The sequence below is a fragment of the Scophthalmus maximus genome, chromosome 3 (genome assembly GCF_022379125.1).
Source record: "Scophthalmus maximus strain ysfricsl-2021 chromosome 3, ASM2237912v1, whole genome shotgun sequence".
In the NCBI taxonomy this organism is placed as follows: domain Eukaryota; kingdom Metazoa; phylum Chordata; class Actinopteri; order Pleuronectiformes; family Scophthalmidae; genus Scophthalmus; species Scophthalmus maximus.
The window spans coordinates 26467273-26490326 of NC_061517.1; the positions used below are offsets into that span (position 1 = coordinate 26467273).

The window sequence follows — 23054 nt, forward strand, 5'->3', positions numbered from 1 at the left end:
AATCCAGAGTTATGGGAGCAGTAAATAGGGTGACGTTCACAGTAGAAAACACCATGGAGGCCAGTGACTATACGTTACAGCGGTTACTGTCTTCATATCTTTTACTTGAGTATTTTCAGACCGAACGATATCCGAGCCCCACTTGCGTGTAGGCGGAGGGCATTCGTGGCTCGGATGGCACCGAATTTACAGACGGAGGGAGACGGGCCCTCGGTGGCTCCGTGAGCCGGCCCCTGGAAAAAAGGATGGAAATTAGCGTGACCACTGCGAGTCATTTGACCCGGGAACGGATGCCGATTGTACACTTCCAGACTGAGGACGTTAGTGGGTGTCCAGTGTAAAGGGCATTACATCTTTTCCCAACTACAGTAAAGCATTTTCATACAAAACTAACAAAGATCTAGCTGACTTTAAAATGAAGAATTAACAGTCAGTTCCTAATAACAAATTAGAGAGCACAGGACTGTCTGGTTTTTATTCCTTATATTCAGAACTCTTGTCTTGGTACTACATATATTACAATATTAGGATTATAACTATGATTATTTATTTAAAGCCCCAGTGTGTAATTTTCTGGCGGCCTCTGGTGGACAGTGCTGATAGGACGACACAAAGCTCCAGGGCTGATGTTCCTTATTAAACATTACTTTGCATTTTATTCTGTAAACCAAAAGTCCACTCAACATTTGGACCTGGGTGGATGAGTGTGGGAAACTCTGGGTGCAGGCGACATGTTCATGTCCATGTGCTACCAACACTGTGAGGACCTAAAGCTTTTGCTGAAGTCCAGGCCTGTACTTCCCTCTGGTGCGGAGCGACTGTACTGATGTGCTCAACATAAACGCACAACAGTTTCTCTGACAGTGCCAAAATATATATTGTGTATAACTTTGAAGTTGCTTTGTAGATGAATACATTTTGTGAAAAAAAGATTGTTTGGAGTTATTGCCTTTGCACACAGCTCCACAGTTAAATATTTCAGCCTAATTATACTTACACAAACTCTGTTAATTATTAATTTCAAGGTGTCAGCATGAATATTTACACATACTTGGTGTGAGTATGATGAGTGGCATATTTTTTTTCAGAGTCTTGGAGCTGCTTTTTTATTTTCATCCAAGAAAGAAGAATCATGGATTCTCCAGAGAAAAGCGAAGTGCTGAAAGAAAGTTGATGACATCATCAGAGGCTCCACATACCTGATGGACAACAGCACAGCCGGTGGTGGAGTGTGAAACAACATCTGGTAACTGGAAGACATGGCTCACCTTCATGTCTGGGTAATTTTATGACTTGCACATGGTAGACTCATGTTAGAAAAAATTCGGCAGTTTGATTTCCAAAATCTATAATCTGTTTCAGACTGATCTGATCGCTACCCGTCCTTAAACAGCACCCAGTGTTATGCAATATAGAACACTTGTATTTCAGCACTGTAGAAACCTCTCAGTCGGTTTAAAACGTCCAACCTGGTTCCTTTAAGTACAATTCATTTCAACAGATGTCTTGTCCAAACACGTTCCACATCATTACTACACATTTTGGACATATTTGTAGCTGATGATATAATTGTGTTTAAATACTTTGGACTGAAATACGATGATACACAATCCACTAGTATAGTTTACTATATGAACAGTGTTATAATTCTACTCTCTCTATGTATATATATTTTTTTAACTTTATTTACTCCACTACATTTATTGAGCAGTTATGGTTCTATATAGAAGACATATAAGATTAATGTATATGATGTTCTGCTTTAAATCAAACTACCATTTATATTATAATAAAAGAAGTTCAATTTAGCTCCAGCTGCAAAACTAATATGGCAATTTTATGTCCAGGCACCTGTAATTATATTAACTAATAATCTAATAACTTAACACTGTAAGGGAGGAAATGCATGTTATCATTACTCCTTAAAATTAATATCCTTGATTATACGTACTAAACACTTCAATAATTAGTGGTTGGCATTTCTTTTTTTCCAACGGTCTTGTAATAAAATTAAGATACACAGATTCATTTAACAGCATTTAATCAGGTTTGTTTAAAGTTTTTATCTCAAAAGAAGGTCCAATCAAAAGATCTGGGAGATTCGGTCTGTGCAGATAATTATAGGCTTACAGCTCTGACATCACATATTCTGTAGACTATGTAATACCACTGAAAAATAATAATTAAAATAATGAATTAGAAGATTAATCCAGTATGTGGATTTAAATGAGGGTGCAGTACTGCAATGATGTAAAAGGGCCTAAAACATGATGAAGAAGGAAAATGTTCTGACGATTAACAACGATTAAAAGAAATTGATATGAGTTGTAACTGAAAATTCATTCTTCTTTTTTATGGTGAAGAAATCTTGTTAGTTTGAACCTCTTTTGTGAAGAACAACCGTTAAATTCTTAGGAGCTGGTCTCTTTTAAGGCCTTGAATATTGTGAGATGCTGGACAGGCGCTACACGGGGAGCTTTAATGGATAGTTATATAGCCTTTTATAAGTCAGACATACTATGGATGCACACACATTTGAAAAGGCTGGACCGTCAGGCTCAAGCTTTACGGTTATGTTGTGTGGTTGTCAAGTCAATGCTGCTGTCAGCACTACGGGGACAAGTTGGAGAAATGCCCCTTCACCTACTGTAAGAAGGAAACAATTACAGTAATGGGCAATAATTGGGCAAAGCTGTAGGGGCCAAAATGATTCATTCACCTTGAAACAGTCTATAATTCCTGTATGTGCTGTGGGAAAGTAACAAAATTAAAATAAAGCATGTTTCGGTGTTGCTTGTGCAGATATCACTAGGGAATTAGGAATCAATAACTGGAACATAAGTCAAACTGTTTTAAGGTCAGCTGTCCCACTGTGGCTGCTTCCTCAGCCACCAATATATATATAGGGCCCGAGCACTGGAGGTGCGATGCCCCCGGTGTCCACCGGAGGGCGCCTGCCGACCAGCAGGAGGCTGGCAGAGGCCCTCTTTTATTTGCTCCGTTTATCCTTTTTACATATTGTCAGATGTCACTCACGTGATGTACTTTGTGTAAAATTAATATTTAGCATTAGCGTGGCAAAATGCATCTGTAGCGCCCCCCTAAAGTGAAGCCCGACATTTGGGTGGCACACACCTACGAAAAAGCCTCTTGGAGCCATGTCCTATAACCAACAGGAAGTCGGCCATTTAGTTTCAAAGTCAAATTTTTGTCATTGCACGTTTCCTACTTTAATGAGCTCCTCCTACAGATTTCACATCAAATTTGGTGTGTGTCATCTAAACACCTATGACATGAAAAGTTATCAAAATCCTGACTCTTCGTCAGAGGCCCTTGCCGTGACGGCGTGGCGAGTTTCGATCCATCGCCATGAAACAGTAAGTTGTTGAAGGTACATGGTCCGATCTGATCCAAACTTCCCAGGCATGATAAACGGTCCTCAACACGTCTACATGTCAATGTTGACTGAACGTCATAGCGACACCTGCTGGGAACAGGAAGTGACATGTTTTATGCCTTTGTTCTCTCTCCCCCTCTTTCTCCTCTCACCCCAACAGGTCATGGAAGATGTTTCTTACAACATTTCCCCACAATTGAGGTTCTGCTAGAATTGTCTTCCTGTTTAAAGTGGGGTTGTATTCTCCATGGCCGCCAAGTGCTACTCATTGTGGGAACTGTTGTGTTTCTCTGTGATATTGTGAGGTTTCAACCTCACTATGAGATGATCTCTGTTATGATTTGGCGCTATACAAATAAAACAAAATTGAATTATATTGAATCTAATGGTTTATTATGCAGATAATTGACATGAGGTCAAGAAATACAATTAATTTAATGCAGTTAAACCCAGTCCTCACATGCAAAAAGGGATGTCTAAGTTTGATTCTGAACCAAATATTACCACATGACTGGGTAATAGTTGGATTAAAATTGGGTCCTTATTATATCTTTATCCTAGTGATTATTTGGCACATGACCCTAGACATGACCCATAAAAAACAAAGAAAGAAGGATTATCAGTTGTTTTGAACGACCCACGGAAAAAGGAAGGGAGCCAAAAAATCCGGCTCCCCCCACAGAGCCGAGACTCCCCATCGCAAGTCCGGTGGTGAGAGCGGGCGTCCTCGCTCTGGCCACGCCCCGTTGCTGTCGTCGCCTTGGCAACGGGGCGTGGCTAACGCGGCTCGCGGAGCAGGCGACCGCCGCGATTGGCTGGAGGCTCGCGTGACGCAGGAGCAGGCCATCGGTCCACTCTGAGATGCGTCGGTGGGATCCGTGCGTCAAAGCGCAGAGTCCGCTGAGTCTCTCCCCGCTCCAGGTAAGTCCGCTCATCTCCTCCGGTACGTGCTGCTTTGTGTGTGTAAACGGAGGCCTGCGTTACATTTGTACCTGCTTATTGCATATTACTGGTGACGTATTTACACGCGTGCAGTACTATTATGTACATTCTTTATATTTATATTCCTCCCGGAGTGTGAATGGACCGTCTTCATACAGCACCACTCAAGTCGCATCCATACAGAGCAGCTGTAAAGAGATTCTTAGAAACATAGTTTCAGATTTGTAAATATTTATTCTATTTGTGAAAATGGTAAGATAGAAAAAAAGAAGTGATTTCATTGTTTTTTCTTTTCCCCCCTCAAGTTATTATAAGACTATACCTACATGGGTAAAACCTGGACTGGATTGTCACAAATATTGCTTAAAACATAGCTTCACATTTGTGAAACTTTTATTCTATTTGTGAAAATGTTAAAATGTGATTTCATTGTTTTCACATTGGACCAGGTCTCTCTCAAGAACCACTATGCTTAGACGGGTAAAATCTGGACTGGATTGTCACAGGGAGGCCAAATATTATTTAAAACATAGATTCAGATTTGTGAAAAAATTATTTTATTTGTAAAAATGCCAAACAGGGTGATAGAAAACCACTCAAACTACACTTGTCAAATCTGGACTGGATTGTCACAGTGAGGCCACAGACTCTGGAAAACCTATTTTCAGAATTTGTGAAACCTTCATTCTATTTTTGAAAATGCCACGAACAATGTTCACCTTTTTTTGTATTTTCACAACTAGAATGAGGGTTTCACAAATCTGAAACTATGTTTAAAAGAATATTTGGCCTCACCTCGACAATCCAGTCCAGTTTTGAACTGTCTATGTATGGTGGTTTTTGGGAGAGACCTGGTCCAATGTGTTCTTGAGGTAAAAAGAAAAAGTAATGAACCCCCCCCCCCCTCTTTTTTTTGTAATTTTACAAATAGAATAAAAGTTTCACAAATCACCAGTACGAATTGCATTACTGGTTAGAAATGTTGTCCAACTTGCTCGGGCACAGCACAACGTCACCGCGTCGTGTCAACGTTCAAACATCGCGAGAGCCAAGTTATCTGTTCTGGTTTATCTCCTTGTGGCAGTTTTATTATTTTCAATATTCACCAAGAAAGCTGTAAACAGTTTAGTTCGATAGTTTTTTTTTTTTTTAATTGAAATATAAATTAGAGGAACTCATTGAGAAAACACAAATATTCCATTAAAAGAAAAACATTTCAAGTAGAAAGAAATACAGGGGTTCTTATGAAAGTATAAAAGGTATGAATGTGTACAGTCGTTTCATAATCAATTATTAGAGAAGAAAATTGATTTTAAAAAAGGAGCAAGGACTTTACCCTCCTGCCAATATGGTGCCCCCCCCTCCCCCCTCCAGTTTATGGTTCTGAATGAAATGAAAACTGATATATGATATGACAATAATGTTATTTTTTGGACGTTGAGATTAGTCAATGACATAAAGAAGTCAAAGATAGGTCTTAGTCCTGGTGGCAGGTGGTAACATTCGGGCAGGGATCTGGATCCAGGAATGTTTCTGTAGGTGAAATGGCGTCCAGTGCAGGTGGGGGGTCGCTTCGCCCTGGCGGAGGTCTGAGCGCTCTGAGTGCTCTTGTTCCTCGAGGCTGCCGTAGATATATCTGTAACCGGACACCAGAGAGCCAATCAGACGCCACCTTTCTCAGGTGTACTGGTGTGTCCGGACCAAACGTGAAGCACCTTTCTGTGCGATGAGAGTACACACAGAGTCAATGCAAAGACATGAATAGACGCGTTGTTTGCAAACCTTATCTATTTGTGTTCATTTTCAGTGTGTATCTGATTTCAAAGCCATACGACAATGAGGTTATAACTTGAATACAGGGTTAGTCGCATGCAGCTGTTTAAATATGTTATAAGTTTTTGGTTTCTTTTTAAATACACTAATGTCGGAATGGTACAAGTTATCGGCCGATACGCAAAGTCCAAGCTTTGGAATAAGCATCATATTGGGAAGATTGAAATGGTTTTGGAATATGTTTAGTCAAAATGAGAAGTTGCAGCCGAACATTTTCAACACTCCCAGGGATTCTTTGCTAATTTTCATAATCGTCAGTCATAGTGACCCTGTTCCCACCATCAAGTGTTACTGTACGCATTTTCATACTTTGTATTTCCGTAGACATTGCCAACTTTTTTTCCAGCGCCGGCCACTGGCAACGTTGGCGCCATAGGCGAGAATTTTGATCGCCGCCCCCCAACGCCCCATCATTTGTCCAGCACTAATCACCACTTGCAATACAAGAAATTAAACATTGTACAACATATTAGATGTGCAATGTATAGTAATGAAAAAATTAATGATGTATAAATTATGCATAATAAATAACTCAAGAAACCTTTACGAACCGTTAAAAATGATTTCATCCTTTTCCGACTAATTTTGCAGCTGCAACTCAAAGGCAGACCTACAGTCTTGGATGATGCATAATAACGTTGCATGTGTTGGTTACTTGCATCACGTCATGATAGCAGACAGAGTTCCTCATGACCTATCAGATTTAATCGTTTTTCAAGCAATGGAGGGTCAGGATTGAAGGGTGGCGACGCTGAGCAGTTAGGTGGGGGAGCAGGAGCAAGGCAAGGTGAGCTCGGCAATGGTCTGGTGACTGAGTTCCAGGACTCACAGCTGGAACTGCCTGCCTCAGAAACTGAGCAAAACGAACAGAGAAGGCAAAATCAGCTTCGGGGAAATCTCCGAAACAAGATGTAAACAGAGGCATAGAAGAAACTGATCGGGAACCGGTTTGCAGCGAGGAACTCAGGAAGACGCCCACTGGCAGACGGAGAACCTATAGACAGAGGAGCAGTCAAGTCAGAGCCTTGACTTACACTTCATGTTTGCGGCACCCTTAGCTTTTGCCTAGACAGCCTTTGCGTGGGGCCGGTTTGCTCTCAGCACATTGTGTTCCACTATAAATAGTGTTCTGTCACCTCCACCTTCTTGCGAGCTGAAGTTCCTCTGCTTGTCATCCGCTCTCGTCAGCTCCGTCGCCGCCATGCTGACCCACCTGTTCCGTATGCACGGCCTCCTGGTGGCCTCGCACCCCTGGGAGGTGATCGTCAGCACCGTCACCCTCACCATCTGCATGATGTCCATGAACATGTTCACCGGCAACGACCAGATCTGCGGCTGGAACTTCGACTGCCCCAAGACAGAAGAGGTGAGTGGTGCACTCGTGAAGTTGACCATGCACTGACGGAGCCTCAGGATCGTCGCTTCACTTCAAATTCAGGTTATGTGTCACAATTAAGTATTGGCAGCACATGAATCACTTTTACAGTTGCACCATGCCTATTATCAAGGTCGGTACATAACGAGGGGTGGGCGATGTAGCCTCAAAAATATATCACGATATGTCAAGGAAATTCGTGATAACGATATTCATGACGATATAGAAAAATTCTTTTATTTGGGGATTGCAGCTTTGCTGGCAGCTGCAAGTAAGCAACTAGAAATTGATTGAACAATTTCTGAAATTTTTAAACCGCAGAACACGTCTGCTTCCCTCAACCCTCTGTGGTTCATCACAACGTTTTCTTTGTCTTTTCTCTGTGGAGCGGTAGACCAGGGATGAAGTCCCACTCCACTCAAATGAAAGTTCTTCTTCCTTCTTGTTTGAGCTTCTCTGTGCAGAAGTATGCGTTTGCAGGGTTTGACATTGCAGATGTTTCCACGTTCATCTTCTCAAAGTGTAAATCATGCAAATATTGTCTGTGCTAATTAACACGCAACTAGTTTGGGAACTTTTGTTTCACATTGATGACCCAGTGCACATACACACGCTGAAAATGTTTGTTTTGTCATGTTAAAATGCAAATTAGTCATGACATGATATTTGTTGTATCTTCCCTGAGCCCCCGGGCTGCCTGTGCACGGACAGAACACACCCAACTCATGTCCACACAGATTCTGACTCATGAACATACTCAATTACATGAAGAATGCATCACTGGTACAGACAATTCCCACTCTAAAATCCCTCATTTTTTTTTTGAATATATCAATACATCATCCAACAACAACCCTCTGGTGATCCCCCGACTTCTCATCTTGCACCTTGTCTCTTCCTGACTTGTCGGTGATGACAAAACTATGCAAGTCACTGCCCCCGACCAAGAAAAAGCCTGGCACATGACCGCCCATATTGTTTTATGAACATGCTGTTTGAGGCTGTCTTCAGTATTTGTGCATCCGTACAGACATGAGAGGACTTGCACTGATCAGACTGTCTTCTCTTTGTTACAGCAGATTTTGAGCAGTGACATCATCATCCTGACAATCACCCGCTGCATCGCCATCGTCTACATCTACTTCCAGTTCCAGAACCTGAGACAACTCGGATCCAAGTATATTTTAGGTAATTTTTATGGGCACATGTGATGTCGAGGAGACCTCATATGTTTATATTTTACGTAAAATGAATTCTGTTTATTTTCCTAATTCAAGTTCTATAGGTTTGCTTTTTTTTTTAGGTTTTTTAAATTTTTAGTTTATGGTTAAATTAAAAATATCAAGCCTCAGTTACATTTCTTTGTCTCAAAGGTTTGATAACGACATCTGAGGAATCATTGACAGATTAGAATGTATCGGTATTGGAAATCTTGTGCTCCCTAATATCGATATCAGCCCCCAAGAGTCCACATCGGTCGGGCTCTCAGCGTGCGGATGAGACATACATTGTAAAGCACTTTACTAGGACATTTACCATATTTTGACCTGACCTAGATATAACTGAAAAGCACCTCTCCTGCTCTCGTGCAGGCATCGCTGGTCTTTTCACCATATTCTCCAGCTTCGTGTTCAGCACGGTCGTCATTCACTTTCTTGACAAGGAGCTGACAGGCCTCAAGTAAGGACACACGCTCATATCCTTAAGTCTTAATATCTCTGTTGAACGCTGCAGCTGATTGCTCTGTTCTTCCCTCCAGCGAGGCTTTGCCCTTCTTCCTGCTTCTCATCGACCTGTCCAAAGCGTGCGCTCTGGCCAAGTACGCCCTGAGCTCCAGTTCCCCGGTATGACGAAGTGCTTCATGTGTCACATTGTAACAATTAAACTTGAAATTCAACAGCATTCCCAAAGTGGCGTATCTAACCCGTAACTCTTTCAGGATGAAGTGAGGGACAACATTGCTCGTGGCATGGCCGTGCTGGGACCGACCTTCACCCTGGACGCCCTGGTGGAGTGCTTGGTGATCGGAGTAGGAACCATGTCAGGTACTTGCTGCCACTTGGAGGCTCATTCGTCCTTGAATGAGGTCCGACGTTTGCACGGGGAGAGCTTGTGCATTTCACTGCACCTCACTTCCTTGGGCTGAGATCAGCACGGGCTACTAATTTGTCATTTGTGGGTGCGATTTAATCATTTGCATGCACTAGTTGTAGTAGTAAATCGCAACCGCGAATTATTACAAATAGATTCAGCCACGTCAGCTCCTGGGCTCCGTAGTTTGCCGACCAGGGGGAAACAAAAGAGCAGCACTTTGAGTGGCCTTCCACTGTACGGAGATAGTGAATATTAGCTTTCTGATTTTACTAATGTTTGTGATATAGAAGCAACTTCTCACGTGAGTCGTCCTCGTGAACGAGTATTTGTCTCGTATCTTTCAGGCGTGCGGCAGCTGGAGATCATGTGCTGCTTTGGCTGCATGTCCGTCTTGGCCAACTACTTTGTGTTCATGACCTTCTTCCCAGCGTGCGTCTCCCTGGTGCTGGAGGTAAGGGCTCCGTTCGTCACCGGAGGTGTGTCACGTGTAGCTGACGTGACTCTGATCGACCGCGATGTTGGTTTTCCCGCAGTTGTCCCGTGAGAGTCGGGAGGGCCGTCCCATCTGGCAGCTGAGCCACTTCTCCCGCGTGATGGAGGAGGAGGAGGACAACAAACCCAACCCGGTCACGCAGAGAGTCAAAATGATCATGGTAACACCTCTTCTCCGACTTTTCATTCGAGCATGAGTGGGATTTCTTTTCCCTTGCTGCTCTTTTTTCACCATAGATGCGCCTGCGTCGCCCTGAGCGGCAGCAGACGACGCAGCTCTTGATCACCCGAGAGCTCTTTCACCTCTTTAAAATAGTTTTTTTCATATTGTCAATTTTAGTCTGTGGTAACACCTTTGCCAGATCCAGGACTCCACCACTGTAATAATTCACTGTCAAAAAAAGTGCAATATTCATAAAATTTTAAATTAGTGCAATTAATAACTGCGCAATACTTTTACTCACCATACTCAGCAATTATTGTTACTTGTTCTGGATATAGTATTTATATTTGTTTGTTTATCCACTTTGCTGCTGTAACACCCAAATTTCCCCTTTTTGGGACGGATAAAGGATTATCTCATCTCATCTCATCTTCTCTCTGTGTCCTGTGCAGTCTCTGGGCTTGGTGATGGTTCACGCCCACAGCCGCTGGATCGCTGAGCCCTTGTCCATCAACGACACATTGGGAATCCCGCAGGTCGGCATGGAGTTTGACAAGTTCTCACCCAGGAGGATCGAGCCAGAGAAACCACTTTGGCATTTCTACCTGACGAGGTGAGGCTGTTGACACGCTTGCTTTTTGACAAACGGACCATTACTCCATATGATCACCAGATGATCAGCCAAAGGTCAGGGTCAACAAAAACAAAGTGCCGAAGAGCGTATCGATATCTAAGATACCTCTGCATGTAAGAGGAGACAATCTAAAGCTGACATTGGTCATAAAAGTATTCCCCATCACATCATGTCACAAGATGTCAGAAAATTACATCATGCATAGTTCAAAATACATCTACCAGAAGCTCACATAGATCCAAAAATAATTAATGATCACGTGGTAGAAATTACGTCATTAATGAAGTCAGAAAAAGTTGACATTGCCTGATTGGGGTTTATACCACAAACACGCAGGGTATGAATCGAATAGAGTTGTAACTAATCATATTAGTGATTAATAAATTAGTCATTAGTATTTGTTAATGACTTAAATTTATATATAAAAGCAATTTAAAAAGATTTATGAGATATGAATGAACTTGACAGACGGTACAACAGTCATGTGTTTGATATTTTGTGATGTTAGAACGTTGGACATTAGTGTTCCCCGATACCTGTTGCATGAAGAGAAAAATGAAATATAGATGTACAAAAAAGGAACAGTTGGCCTGTGAATTTAATCATACAACGTGTTGTTGTCTTGTCCCTTTTCCCCTGCAGGATGATCACCATGGACGCAGAGCAGGGGATCTGTCTGGCTCTGGCCCTTCTGCTCTCGATCAAGTACATCTTTTTCGAGCAGGTCGAGATGGAGTCCACCCTTTCCCTGAAGAACCCCATGACCATGTCTGCCCCCGGCCTGACCCTGCGGCGGCCCACCGAAACCTGCTGCAGGAAGGAGCCGCCAGCCCCCCGACCCCTGGACCGCCCCCACAGCACGGCTGTCCCGGCAACTGGCGACAAGGAAGAGAGAGGTGTGTCCGGACTCGGTGGTGATGTCACTGTAGATCGACTCGGGCTGCGTCGTGGTGTTCAACTCCACCTTGTTTCCCCTAGATGAGGTCATCCGGCCCCTGTCGGCCCTCGCTGCGGAGAACCAGTCGAAGAGCACTTTCATCGTGGGGGATGAAGAGAAAGAGCTCAAGTCTGAAGCTGCCGTGCCGAGCCTCCCCCTGGAGCCCAGAGGCCTCGACCAGTGTCTCGCCATCCTCAACAACCCTGAGGTAAAACATAAAACATAAACCCATATAACATCCCTTTCACAGCTGATGACTTCTCTGCAGTCACCCACAAGAGTGCAGAGTTTGATAGGAGTCACTCTGGCATCACTAGATGGCACTATCACACTACAAGGTCCATGTCCCTGTCAATAACACTGTGCAGCGCATTAACAAACTGTATCCCCAGCAGTAACAATCCCAGAGCAGCCTGCGACAATCTATAATTTTGTCAATAAAAAACGTTTGCTAGCAATTGGCTGTATGATTTTGTGTGTGCGCGCGTTGCAGCTCGGGCCTCGTTTCCTGAGTGACGCCGAGGTGATGCTGCTGGTCAACTCCAAACACATCCCTGCGTACAAGCTGGAGGCCGCGATGGAGAGACCCGAGAGGGGCGTGGCCATACGCAGACAGATGATCTCTGAAAAGCTGCCCTCCCCTTCTGCACTCTCCTCCCTGCCGTACACCCACTATGACTACTCCAAGGTGAACACACACACACACGCACGCACACACGCACACGCACACGCACACGCACACACACACACACACACACACACAGTCCTATCTTTAATATAGGACGTGTCCCCATTCACTACTTCCGAATCACTATCTAGAGAATTGTATGCATTTAAAAAATGCATTTAAAAAATGACTTTCTGGGTCATTTTCTCTGCTCCTTTTAATACGTCATCGTCGCAGTACTATGACACAGCACAATCCCATAACTTACTGTATCGCTGAGAGCACAATGCATGATGGTACATATTGCTCAGTTAGTGACCATTTGTTGTACACTGCTATTCGAGAAGCGTTGTGGGATACAATGAGTCCACTATATAGGGGGTAAAAAATGTCACTATACATTCGGACAGCACTACAAAGAAGCGAACTCAGCATGTAGTGCACGTTATAGTGAGTAGTTTTCAACGGCAGGCAACATTTCTGTTTTCCAGGTGATGGGCACCTGCTGTGAGAATGTGATCGGCTACATGCCCGTACCGGTGGGCGTGGCCGGGCCGCTGCATCTGGATGGGAAGCAGTTCCAGGTTCCCATGGCAACCACAGAGGGCTGCTTGGTTGCCAGTACCAACCGCGGCTGTCGAGCGATTGCTGTGAGTGTCCGACGTCTTTTACACGATGCGCTACAACTGTGTCGCCGAGCACCAGCAGTGTCGTTTTAAGGAAAGGAAATGAAATGCAGACTTGGTGTTCAATGTTAGAGCAATGAGGGGGAGGACTTGAAAGTATTTACATCAGTATCAGTATCAGTATCAGTATCAATTGCATGAATCCTGAAGAAGACAGCTATAGCTGTGTTATAATCGTGATTTGAAAACGATAAATGTGAAGTGCCGTTTCTGTTATTCCGTCCACCCGTTTTTTTCTATTCCTTCAGAGTCTTTCTGTAGTCGTGTGAAGACGTTTGTGAAAATGACATGATGATAACGCTGTGTGGATGTTGTGGCCCCCGCGTGTGTTAGCTGGGAGGCGGAGCCAGCAGTCGCATCCTGGCCGACAGCATGACTCGAGGACCCGTAGTGAAGATGCCCTCCGCCTGCCAAGCTGCAGAGGTGAAGGCCTGGCTGGAGAGCGCCGACGGTTTCCAGGCCATCAAAGAAGTCTTTGACAACACCAGCAGGTGAAGCACGAGCCTGACATCAACAGATCTAGAGCGCAGTGTGTGTTGGCTGCGTGTGTCAACACCTTTTTCTTTTGTGTGTGTGTTTGCTGTCGGTAGATTTGCTCGGCTTCAGAAATTGTTGGTTTGCGTGGCTGGGAGAAATCTGTACATCCGCTTCCATTCCAAGACTGGAGATGCCATGGGGATGAACATGATCTCGAAGGTAGATCTCGACGGTAACTTCATTTTACATGCGACCCCCCGCGTGTCTTACGTACGACGTTTCACGCTCACTCGCCGCGCTTGCAGGGTACAGAGCAGGCCCTGAGCAGACTGCAGCAGCAGTTCCCAGACGTGCAGGTGGTGGCCATCAGTGGGAACTTCTGCACCGACAAGAAACCTGCCGCCATCAACTGGATCGAAGGCAGGGGCAAGTCGGCCGTCTGCGAAGCCACCATCCCCGCGAAAGTGGTCAGAGAGGTAGGAGGAGTGCAGCTGACTGTTGTTGTAGAGAGGGGCGATCGAACGCCCGCGATGCCAAAACCCCTTCATACGAACTCTTGATCGGGCAACTCGTTTTCACTCCTCGTCCGCAGGTTTTAAAAACGACGACAGCGGCTCTGGTGGAGGTGAACATCAGCAAGAACCTGGTGGGCTCGGCCATGGCCGGGAGCATCGGTGGAAACAACGCCCACGCAGCCAATCTGGTGGCCGCGATCTACATCGCCTGTGGACAGGTGAGGCAGCTGTAAATGGTGATTGTGGCGTCATGTGTTTTTCAATGTTTCCTTGTGTTAATATATATTTTTTGGGCTGTGTGTGTGTCCTCCAGGATCCTGCCCAGTCAGTGGGAAGCAGTAACTGCATCACCCTGATCGAGGCCACAGGGCCGACCGGGGAGGACTTGCACATCAGCTGCACGATGCCGTCTATAGAGCTCGGCACTGTGGGAGGAGGCACCAACCTGCCCCCGCAGCAAGCCTGTCTCCAGGTATACACACCTAACCCCAACCTTAACTACCACAAACGGATGCCTAACATTGACCTAATTAATAATAACTGAAAAATGTTACTTGTGTTGACAGTTTATTAAGGACCCAGGTGCAGACTCAGAGACAACGGTTTAGGCAAAAGAGAATTTGATTATGTGAGGAGAGCCAGACCCTGTGATCAGGTTGATGGAGCGGGGCAGCGATGCGGTGACATTCAATTCATTTAGCGGACTCTTTTGTCCAAAGCGACTAACGATAAGTGCATTCAAGCATGAAGACATCAGCCAAAAAGTGCAAGAATCATGCGAGTACAAATATTTATCAAATAGGCAAAATGGCTTCAATTTAGGATTTTTTTTTCTTCAGTTTTAATGATTCATGGACTTAGGCCTCGGGAACACAAGATCGCTGTACCGTTCATACTACAAGACGTGCTGTCTTGTAATCGCAAGGCTTTCAGTCATTGTGCTGTTCACACTACGTGACCCATCGGCGACGGGGGGTCACACACTATCTTCAACACTAAATAGACCAGGGTCAAATCTAACAGATTACACCCACCCCCGAGATAGTGGACAAAATGCCAGTTATTGCAGATGTGTAACATTGCATGCTCTTTCAAGAAAAACAAATGTATTCAGCGTCTATATCTTTGTGTGTGTGTGTGTGTGTGTGTGTGTGTGTGTGTGTGTGTGTGTGTGTGTGTGTGTGTGTGTGTGTGTGTGTGTGTGTGTGTGTGTGTGTGTGTGTGTGTGTGTGTGTGTGTGTGTGTGTGTGTGTGTGTGTGTGTGTGTGTGTGTGTGTGTGTGTGTGTGTGTGTGTGTGTGTGTGTGTGTGTGTGTGTGTGTGTGTGTGTGTGTGCAGATGTTGGGGGTGCAGGGCGCCTGTCAGAACTGTCCTGGAGAGAACGCCCGGCAGCTGGCCAGGGTGGTGTGTGCCACCGTGCTGGCTGGAGAGCTCTCGCTGATGGCTGCTCTGGCTGCTGGACACCTGGTCAAGAGTCACATGACACACAACAGGTAAGGGCTACACTGTTTAGGGTGAATTCTATCAATACTACAACCTAGTAGAGTGAACCAGATGGTTCCTCCCCCAGTTCAAAACATTTATACTGAAGAGGATACCCCGAAATTCACGCAGAGGAAAGTTACAGTAACAATAACCAACGGCACCGCATCACCTTTATTTGCCAGTTTTTCACCAAACCGCAGCCAAGTTGCATATATTTGCATTCAGATAAAAAAAATGTAGGATCTGATCAACGATGCATGAATTTATTTTTCTAAACCAGAGAGAGAAGACTCAACGTGGACCTGCTACAGTCAGAGCAGACCTGCAAATAATTAGACCCGGTCCAAAATGCAGAAAATTATATAAATATATATAAGAGGATGGAATTCAGGTGTCACTTCTTTTCCTTCTGAAGGAGATCGATAAGTTTGACGATCAACTTCAGTTCTCACGTGATCATAATAATAATTGTGACTCTTGTAATGCCATTAATACAACAGTTTCATATCATCTAAATACTGTCCGTAAACGTAATGTATGTATACGCCAGTTCATTTGGAAAGATGAGCGGCCATCACAAAGTCACAAGGCGGATCAACTCTGTCACAGAGGATGGTCCTTCACTGTGGCCCATGATGGATTCATGATCACTGTGCTCTGACGTGTGATTGGACGATGTGACCGTTCTGTCTGCAGATCCAAGGTGAATCTACAGGAGACTCCGGGAACGTGCAGCAGGAAAGCCTCTTAAAAGCACGAGCGCAGCGGTGAGCCCTGATCACTGGATGGAGCAGTCGATCCAGGAAACTATGGACAATCTGAAAGGGACCAAATCATTCATCACCGAACTGCAGACCTCAAGACACCAACATGAAAGGGATGCAAGCAAGCTAATCAGACTATTCTTTGGGAGTATATTAATGTTCTGTATCTGGTTGTGTCGTATGCAGCCAGCTAGACTACGTTAATTTCTTTTGTTGCCACGGTGAAGAAAAGCTGTCAGTCTTTTGGGGGGAAATAAGTGACTTGGGTTTGAATAAAAAAAAACATTTCTGCTCTCCTGACACAACATGGGATTACTGTGAACACAGAAACAAGCGAGGGGTCCTGGTTGTTGAATGTGCATGTGGATGGGCATGAAAGCTGCTTATTACAGATCCTGCGTCGTCTGATCTCTTCAGTATTGTGGCCTGTGAAGCAAACAGGGACACGTGGCGTCAGAGTGCAGACTCAAGACAGAAAAGATTAACCGTGATCGGCCTCTAGGAATTAATAGATATAATATGAGTGACCGAATGAATAATTACTTGTATCCAAAAGGCACTTTGAAATGAAGTAAGTATGACTGTTATCATAAGTCAAAGGATGAGTTTACCTACACACACAGAAAAACACAGGTGCAGAGGACGGAGGATGGATAAAGACAATGACTTCATATGTCTGTACGGCTAAATATAACTATGCAACACATCATGTTGAGTTCACACTGTTTAATAACCATAAAGCAACAAAACCAATAGTTGGACTGGCCTCTGCACTTCATCTCTATTACCAAAAGAAATTGTTTTAAAGAACCTTGTTTTAGCCCATTCAACACAAATGTGTGTTATGCTTTGGAAAGATCTCTAAATCTGCTCGGGTCAGTTTCTGTAATCGCATCACATCACGCTGTGTCTGTGTTAATCAAGACAGTTACCGTACATTGCCATTGTGTGGTGAGATAACAGCTTACAATGTTGATACTTTAAAGGTTCAATGTGCTGCAGACGTAGTGTTGGTAAAATGAATTCACTTATGGATTTAAGGGTTGTAAATGGACTGTGTTTTATACAGAGCTTCTCTGGTCTTATTGACCTCTTTATCGCACAAGTCACATTCACACAACACTGCTGTCTACTGCGCTTCTTCGGTCATATTCATACTCTGTCGGAAGAGCAAGCGGCATCAGCGTCTTGCCCAAGGACACAAAGCTGGGATCGAACCGCCAAACTTCATGTAAGTGGACGACGGACACAGGAGTTCTGAACAGACTTCCTGTTGTACCGTCGGACGGCAGATCAGATGTTTGGGGATCTATTTTGTAATAAATGCAAAAGGACTTTTAGAATGACCGACTGTACTGTTGTGATTCCTGCCTTGTCGTAAATTGTGCACCGGCCGGAACTCGCAATGTACGCGATGTTAAATGCACCGTTGGCCTTGACACTGAAGAGCTACAGCGAGGTTCATGTCGTCACCTCCGCCAAGGAGATAGTGTTTTAATCAATGTCCATGTGTTGGTCGGTTTGGTTTCTTATCGTGATTAAGCAAAAACAACCAAACAGATTTCCATGAAACTTGGTGGAAGGATGAAGTTCATTAAATTCTGGCACAGAAGGGATGAATGCAGGGGAAAAAAAATGTTCACATGCAAGAGAGGGTGTTATTGTTAATGGGTCTGATGAAAATAAATCAGGCATGTACAGGGGACTGCTGTCTATGATTGTGTGCCTCTGCCGCTGTATGCTACTCTCGAGTTCAACAGGTGATCCATCTCTCAACTGTGTCACTCCCACGTGTTACCTGTAGGCAGTGTTCAGGGTTCATAGATTATTGATTCTTCTTAAACATGTTAATAAGCAGAAACATTAATGGGCAGACACAACTGTGGCCGAAGGGCTGTTACAAACCGCTGTCTTATTAATCAATCATAATTCCCAGTCTTGTACAGGGATTCGTATGTAGGGTTTAATAATTAATCTATATTTTTTATCTATTAATTTTGTATCAATAAAAATGGATACATAAATACAAATACAATACATATGTAACCATACATACAGTGCTTCACTAACACACTCAAACAGTAATGGTACATCAGCAGAAGTTTGGGCTTCAGTATCTTCTAAGGATCTTCAAGAATACGGTCATAATAAAATTAATCGAGAAATATAAATAATATTTATAATAATAGACTAAAATCTAGCTGTCTTTTTACGGGAGGTATATCACAAGATCAGCCTGACGCCCTGCGTTCAAATGATGGACGTACATGACCACATCATCATAAGTGTTTGTACTTTGACAAGAATGTGCAGGAACCACACGGACTGACAGGGTGTGTGTGTGTGTGTCTCTGTCTGTCTGTCTGTCTGTCTGTCTGTCTGTCTGTCTGTCTGTCTGTCTGTCTGTCTGTCTGTCTGTCTGTCTGTGTGTGTGTGTGTGTGTGTGTGTGTGTGTGTGTGTGTGTGTGTGTGTGTGTGTGTGTGTGTGTGTGTGTGTGTGTGTGTGTGTTTTTGCACTAACTCACCCTGTCCACACTCCAGTCCAGCAGGGGGCGGTAATGTCCTCGGTCGGTTGGTAAGCCTCCGCCTGACCATAAGAAGTAGAAGAAGAAGGAGGAGGAGAAGAAGAAGAAGAAGTAAACAGGACACAGGACACAGATCACCTTGTTGCACCATGCAGCTGTTTACCAAAGCTCTGTGTGTTTCTCCACGTGTGTGTCACCTCGCAAACTCACAGTTCAACGCGGCGGCGGCGAACAGAACCGGAAGCCTCTGGAACCAGGTAGCGTCGACTTCCTGCTTCACTTAGCCCGGTTCACCGGCTCTGGAGCCAATGCTTGTTGTTGTTGTTGTTGTTGTATTAAATACTGTCCTGTCATGTTTCCAGCTGAGGAGCTTGTTTCACCTCCCGGCAGTTGGTCCTCTCTCTGAACACACGCGGCCCGGCCGGACTCCTCCCCGCCGCCCTGCGAACACAGTGGGTCTCACTCTGCTCACACGAGCTTTAGGTTTAACTTTACTCCTCTTCCACCACTTTGTAAAGAGTCAGGAGCTGGGTGATGTGTGTTACGGTCACGACGAACGGCTCTGGGAATTAAACACTATGCTTCAAAGCTCCAGTGTGTAATTTTCTGGTGGTAAAGTTGCAAAAACCGCAAACCAACTGAGCGACCTACGGGGGACACTTTATGGCGACGCACCGCGGATGCCATTTCCGGTTTCCGGTTTGGTGCCAAAAACTGATCGTCCGCCAGAAACTGATTTTTATCTGGATCAAACTGTCATAACGGGCACATGTACACACTTTGATGTCTGTAGTAAAATCCAAGATATGTCTTTGTGAAACTTTAACTTCTTGTGACAGAATAATCACAATTGTGTCCAGGTTTGTTGCCGTTTATAGCCTAATCAGGCATGGTTTGCTCACAGGAAATACGATCCTATTGTTTTTAGGGTTTGTTTGCGTTTGTATGAATAATAAATAAAGAAATTATTGCAATTATCCTTATAACTGCATTATTGTACCTGCTCTGTCTTAGATTATAACCCATGCAGTTTTTCACAAGTTGAAATACCTTTAAATGGGCCATGAAACAACCCATAAAACACAGAGTATCACCTGCCAAAAAGTTTCTGGCGGACTATCACACTGGCAGCGTCTAACGAACCGGTCTCTTGTTGTTGCACTTTCCTTAGTGCCTGACATCAGGTCTCCTGTGTCAGTGGTTTGAGAGCAGATATGACGGCGACATGTGGAGGAGAAACATCCACGTGACACCACCAGGGCTCGAGAAATCCATCACAAGGTAGTTCTTTCACTCTCTGAGCGCCAGCAGCATCAGATGGTTTATAACTTAACGTGTGACTTTTGTGTTGCTGTGTAAAAAAGTGAGCTGTCAGAAGCGGCATATGAGAAACTGGCAGAGGAGACGTTGGAGGCTCTCGCAGAGTACTTTGAAGACAGGATGGACGATCCTTTCACTGGGGCGGACTATGACGTCGTCTTCTCTGTAAGTTCGTCTCTGTCCTGTTGACTTTAACGCATTCATAATATATAATATTACGTTTCCTCTAGGACATCTGTGGTAGTGCATCTCTTGCTCATCTCCTCTCGCTGACTCCCGTCTCCGAAAAGACATACTGATTTTATTGAAATTTTAGTTAATTCAAGAAAATATTTCAGTTATTGTTCAGTTTGTTAACATACAACATTCACTTATGTTCTAAATGTTCTATACGTTATTTAATAATGGAATACATTTTGGTCAATGGCAAAAAAAAATTTTTACCCAGAGATTTTACAATAACACATTTTAGAGGTAAGGGATACTGTGAAACTGTGGTATTTTTGCCTAAGTTTATCATACCGGCACCTACAGAATGTAAAAGCAAAGGTATCCAAGCATTGTGCGCAGTATTCTGGTGTTTAGTTGTGTGTGTTCTGTCTCTGGTCTCTGCACAGAGTGGTGTGTTGACGGTGAAAGTGGGCGGGGACCACGGCACCTACGTCATCAACAAACAAACCCCGAACAGACAGATCTGGCTTTCTTCGCCCACCAGGTGAGGCTCACACATCGTTCTGTCACAGAGCCGTTCTCAGGCACCGGCCTCGCCGACCTTTGGACCCCAAGCGCCTACGTAACACTGAAATCTGTCTGCAGTCGTCTGGCCGACGACTGTGAGGGGGGTGATGGGTAAACATTAAGAGGAGTAAAACTCAAAATTCACCTCTCCATAAGTTGAAAGGTTCAAGTCTTTTCACAGTTGGGTGTGATCTTTTGTACCTGATATCTGATTCACAGGTTCACATCCACACCAGTGTTTAGAACAGCAACATTTAAAAACAAATCTGTTAATTTCAATGAAATAACCACGATTAGACTGATCTGATGGTATTGAGATTAGATGGTGGCAGAGCGAAGATCAGATCAGCTATTGATGATTTAAAACATATGCTGACTGAATACTCTTATATTAAAAGGTCAGAAACAAGAAGTAGTTTGAGAAGTATAGAGGAGCTCTTTACCTAACAGTTTCCTATTTACTGTATTAAACATGCATTTTAAAAAGTGCTTAAAATATTGATAATACCTTTCTTAAAAATGAATACAGGCAAAGTTAGAATGTTTTACATTGATTGGGGATTTGGTAGTCGCAAGAGAAAATGATCAGCCTTGGGGAAATAAACTTTTTCTTTTTCTCATGTTTTTCTGTGATTGTCAGTTACACATGTTTCATCCTCTTGTGTCGGCAGCGGACCAAAGCGCTACGACTGGACAGGTGAGCGTTGGGTCTACGCTCACGATGGTATGAGCCTCCACCAGCTGCTTTGCAAAGAGTTTTCCATCATCTTCGACAAAAACATGGACCTCTCTCATATGCCTTATTCCTGAGACCCCCCCATCCCCCTCACCTACTGACGACCTGCTCATTGTACAACTACTGTTCCATCGTATTGGAGCCAAAGACCCACAACTATTGTATATATATATGCTCCATCTCCACAGTACATTATAAACTACTGTGAAGCCTTTAAGAGAACAGCTGCTGTTAACTTCTGTGACAATGTTACACATTTCCATGAAATACATGTGGAGTTATCCCATATTCAGTTCCAATATAATCTCACCATGTCAACATCTAATTAGTTCTGAACGTCACCGGATCCCCAGCAACATTTTGTTGTTTTTCATTTGATCCAGTTCATTTTGTTGCTGATTTTAATTTATTTTAATGTGTTCGGGACCATACGGAGTGGTAAACGTTAAAGGGAACATTGTACCAGAGTCAGTCTAAAGCTCAGCGCCGTCGGGATCTTAAAGTATCGGCCGATATTATCGGTCGGGCTCTAGTCCTGACTGAACTTTAGGTTTACCTCTGGGTTTTCAGTCCTATGAAGCTGGTTCACCTTCTCACCGTGGTAACGTACACTTCACGTCGACCCTGTTCCAGAGCATTGGACACTTTTACGAACCGATCATGCTGATATTTGTTCTTTTTGCTCCTCTGTAGCTTCTCCCAGTTCTAAGTAAATTCACATTTCTTGTTTTGATTGTTCTTTTAGGGTTTCTGTTAATTCATGAGTGAAGTGTGTCTGTATATACTAAAGACAATCACAAGATTATTCTTAATTCTCCACATATTTTAGCCGTTTACTGTAATAGGATGATTGTTCTCATCCTCTTAATTTATTCAATATCAGCCAAGTCGTTCAGTTTAGTAACCTCAACAATGTACAGAGAACCGTTCACTCACATCATAATTCATGTTCCAGCAAATAAAGCAGAACAAGAGCGTTTTGGAACTTGGTGACTTGAACCTGCAAGATGATTGAACTGAACAGTTGCAGACTGCAGCTCTCTACATGATTCTTGAGTTCAATTCAATAAAGCGATTTGAAACCAAGTTTTATTTTGGAGTTTTATTGAAACCTCTGCAAAGGGATCAACACAGTGAAACGGCGTCCATCAAAGTGTCGATGCAGAACGGTGTCTGCACTCGCTGCAGAAACGGGTGCGCTTCTGTAAGAGGCCTTTTCTAATGAGAGCACGTTATGTGTATGATCGTGCAGGAACCACAGCTGGAGCCACAGTC

The 23054-nt window shown here is 43.9% G+C and overlaps 3 protein-coding genes and 1 long non-coding RNA gene across 8 annotated transcripts in view; 3 read left to right on the plus strand and 1 right to left on the minus strand.

Annotated features, from left to right (window-relative positions):
• Positions 1–23054, plus strand: part of LOC118314126 (NACHT, LRR and PYD domains-containing protein 12) — a 593122-nt gene that overhangs the window by 375267 nt on the left and 194801 nt on the right. The gene's annotated exons all lie outside the window — the stretch shown is intronic.
• Positions 4163–16760, plus strand: hmgcra (3-hydroxy-3-methylglutaryl-CoA reductase a). The gene is made up of 20 exons (XM_047331115.1): positions 4163–4318; positions 7361–7538; positions 8624–8735; positions 9140–9227; positions 9307–9391; positions 9487–9592; positions 9986–10092; positions 10175–10294; positions 10749–10909; positions 11573–11826; positions 11909–12075; positions 12361–12555; positions 13026–13184; positions 13554–13711; positions 13811–13916; positions 14003–14173; positions 14290–14430; positions 14526–14684; positions 15550–15704; positions 16393–16760. The coding sequence occupies exons 2-20, from the start codon at positions 7374–7376 to the stop codon at positions 16445–16447; spliced, it is 2664 nt and encodes an 887-aa protein (XP_047187071.1). The 5' UTR covers positions 4163–4318; positions 7361–7373; the 3' UTR covers positions 16448–16760.
• Positions 15850–19650, minus strand: LOC118314152. The gene is made up of 3 exons (XR_004794603.2): positions 19196–19650; positions 18986–19047; positions 15850–16886 (listed from the first exon to the last, which is right to left on the minus strand). It is a non-coding gene; the product is annotated as an uncharacterized LOC118314152 (long non-coding RNA).
• On the plus strand, positions 19061–22865 carry fxn (frataxin). Its single transcript, XM_035640375.2, has 6 exons — positions 19061–19242; positions 19348–19437; positions 20157–20266; positions 20350–20470; positions 20923–21020; positions 21715–22865. Exons 1-6 carry the CDS (start codon positions 19135–19137, stop codon positions 21851–21853), a joined length of 666 nt encoding a protein of 221 aa, XP_035496268.1. The 5' UTR covers positions 19061–19134; the 3' UTR covers positions 21854–22865.

Coding starts and splice junctions, on each gene's coding strand:
- hmgcra (XM_047331115.1), top strand. CDS start 7,374: ATGCTGACCCACCTGTTCCGTATGCACGGCCTCCTGGTGGCCTCGCAC. Junction 9,392..9,486: donor CCCTGAGCTCCAGTTCCCCG/GTATGACGAAGT, acceptor TAACTCTTTCAG/GATGAAGTGAGGGACAACAT. Junction 13,712..13,810: donor GTCTTTGACAACACCAGCAG/GTGAAGCACGAG, acceptor TGCTGTCGGTAG/ATTTGCTCGGCTTCAGAAAT.
- fxn (XM_035640375.2), top strand. CDS start 19,135: ATGCAGCTGTTTACCAAAGCTCTGTGTGTTTCTCCACGTGTGTGTCAC. Junction 19,243..19,347: donor CCGGAAGCCTCTGGAACCAG/GTAGCGTCGACT, acceptor TCATGTTTCCAG/CTGAGGAGCTTGTTTCACCT. Junction 20,471..20,922: donor ACTATGACGTCGTCTTCTCT/GTAAGTTCGTCT, acceptor GTCTCTGCACAG/AGTGGTGTGTTGACGGTGAA.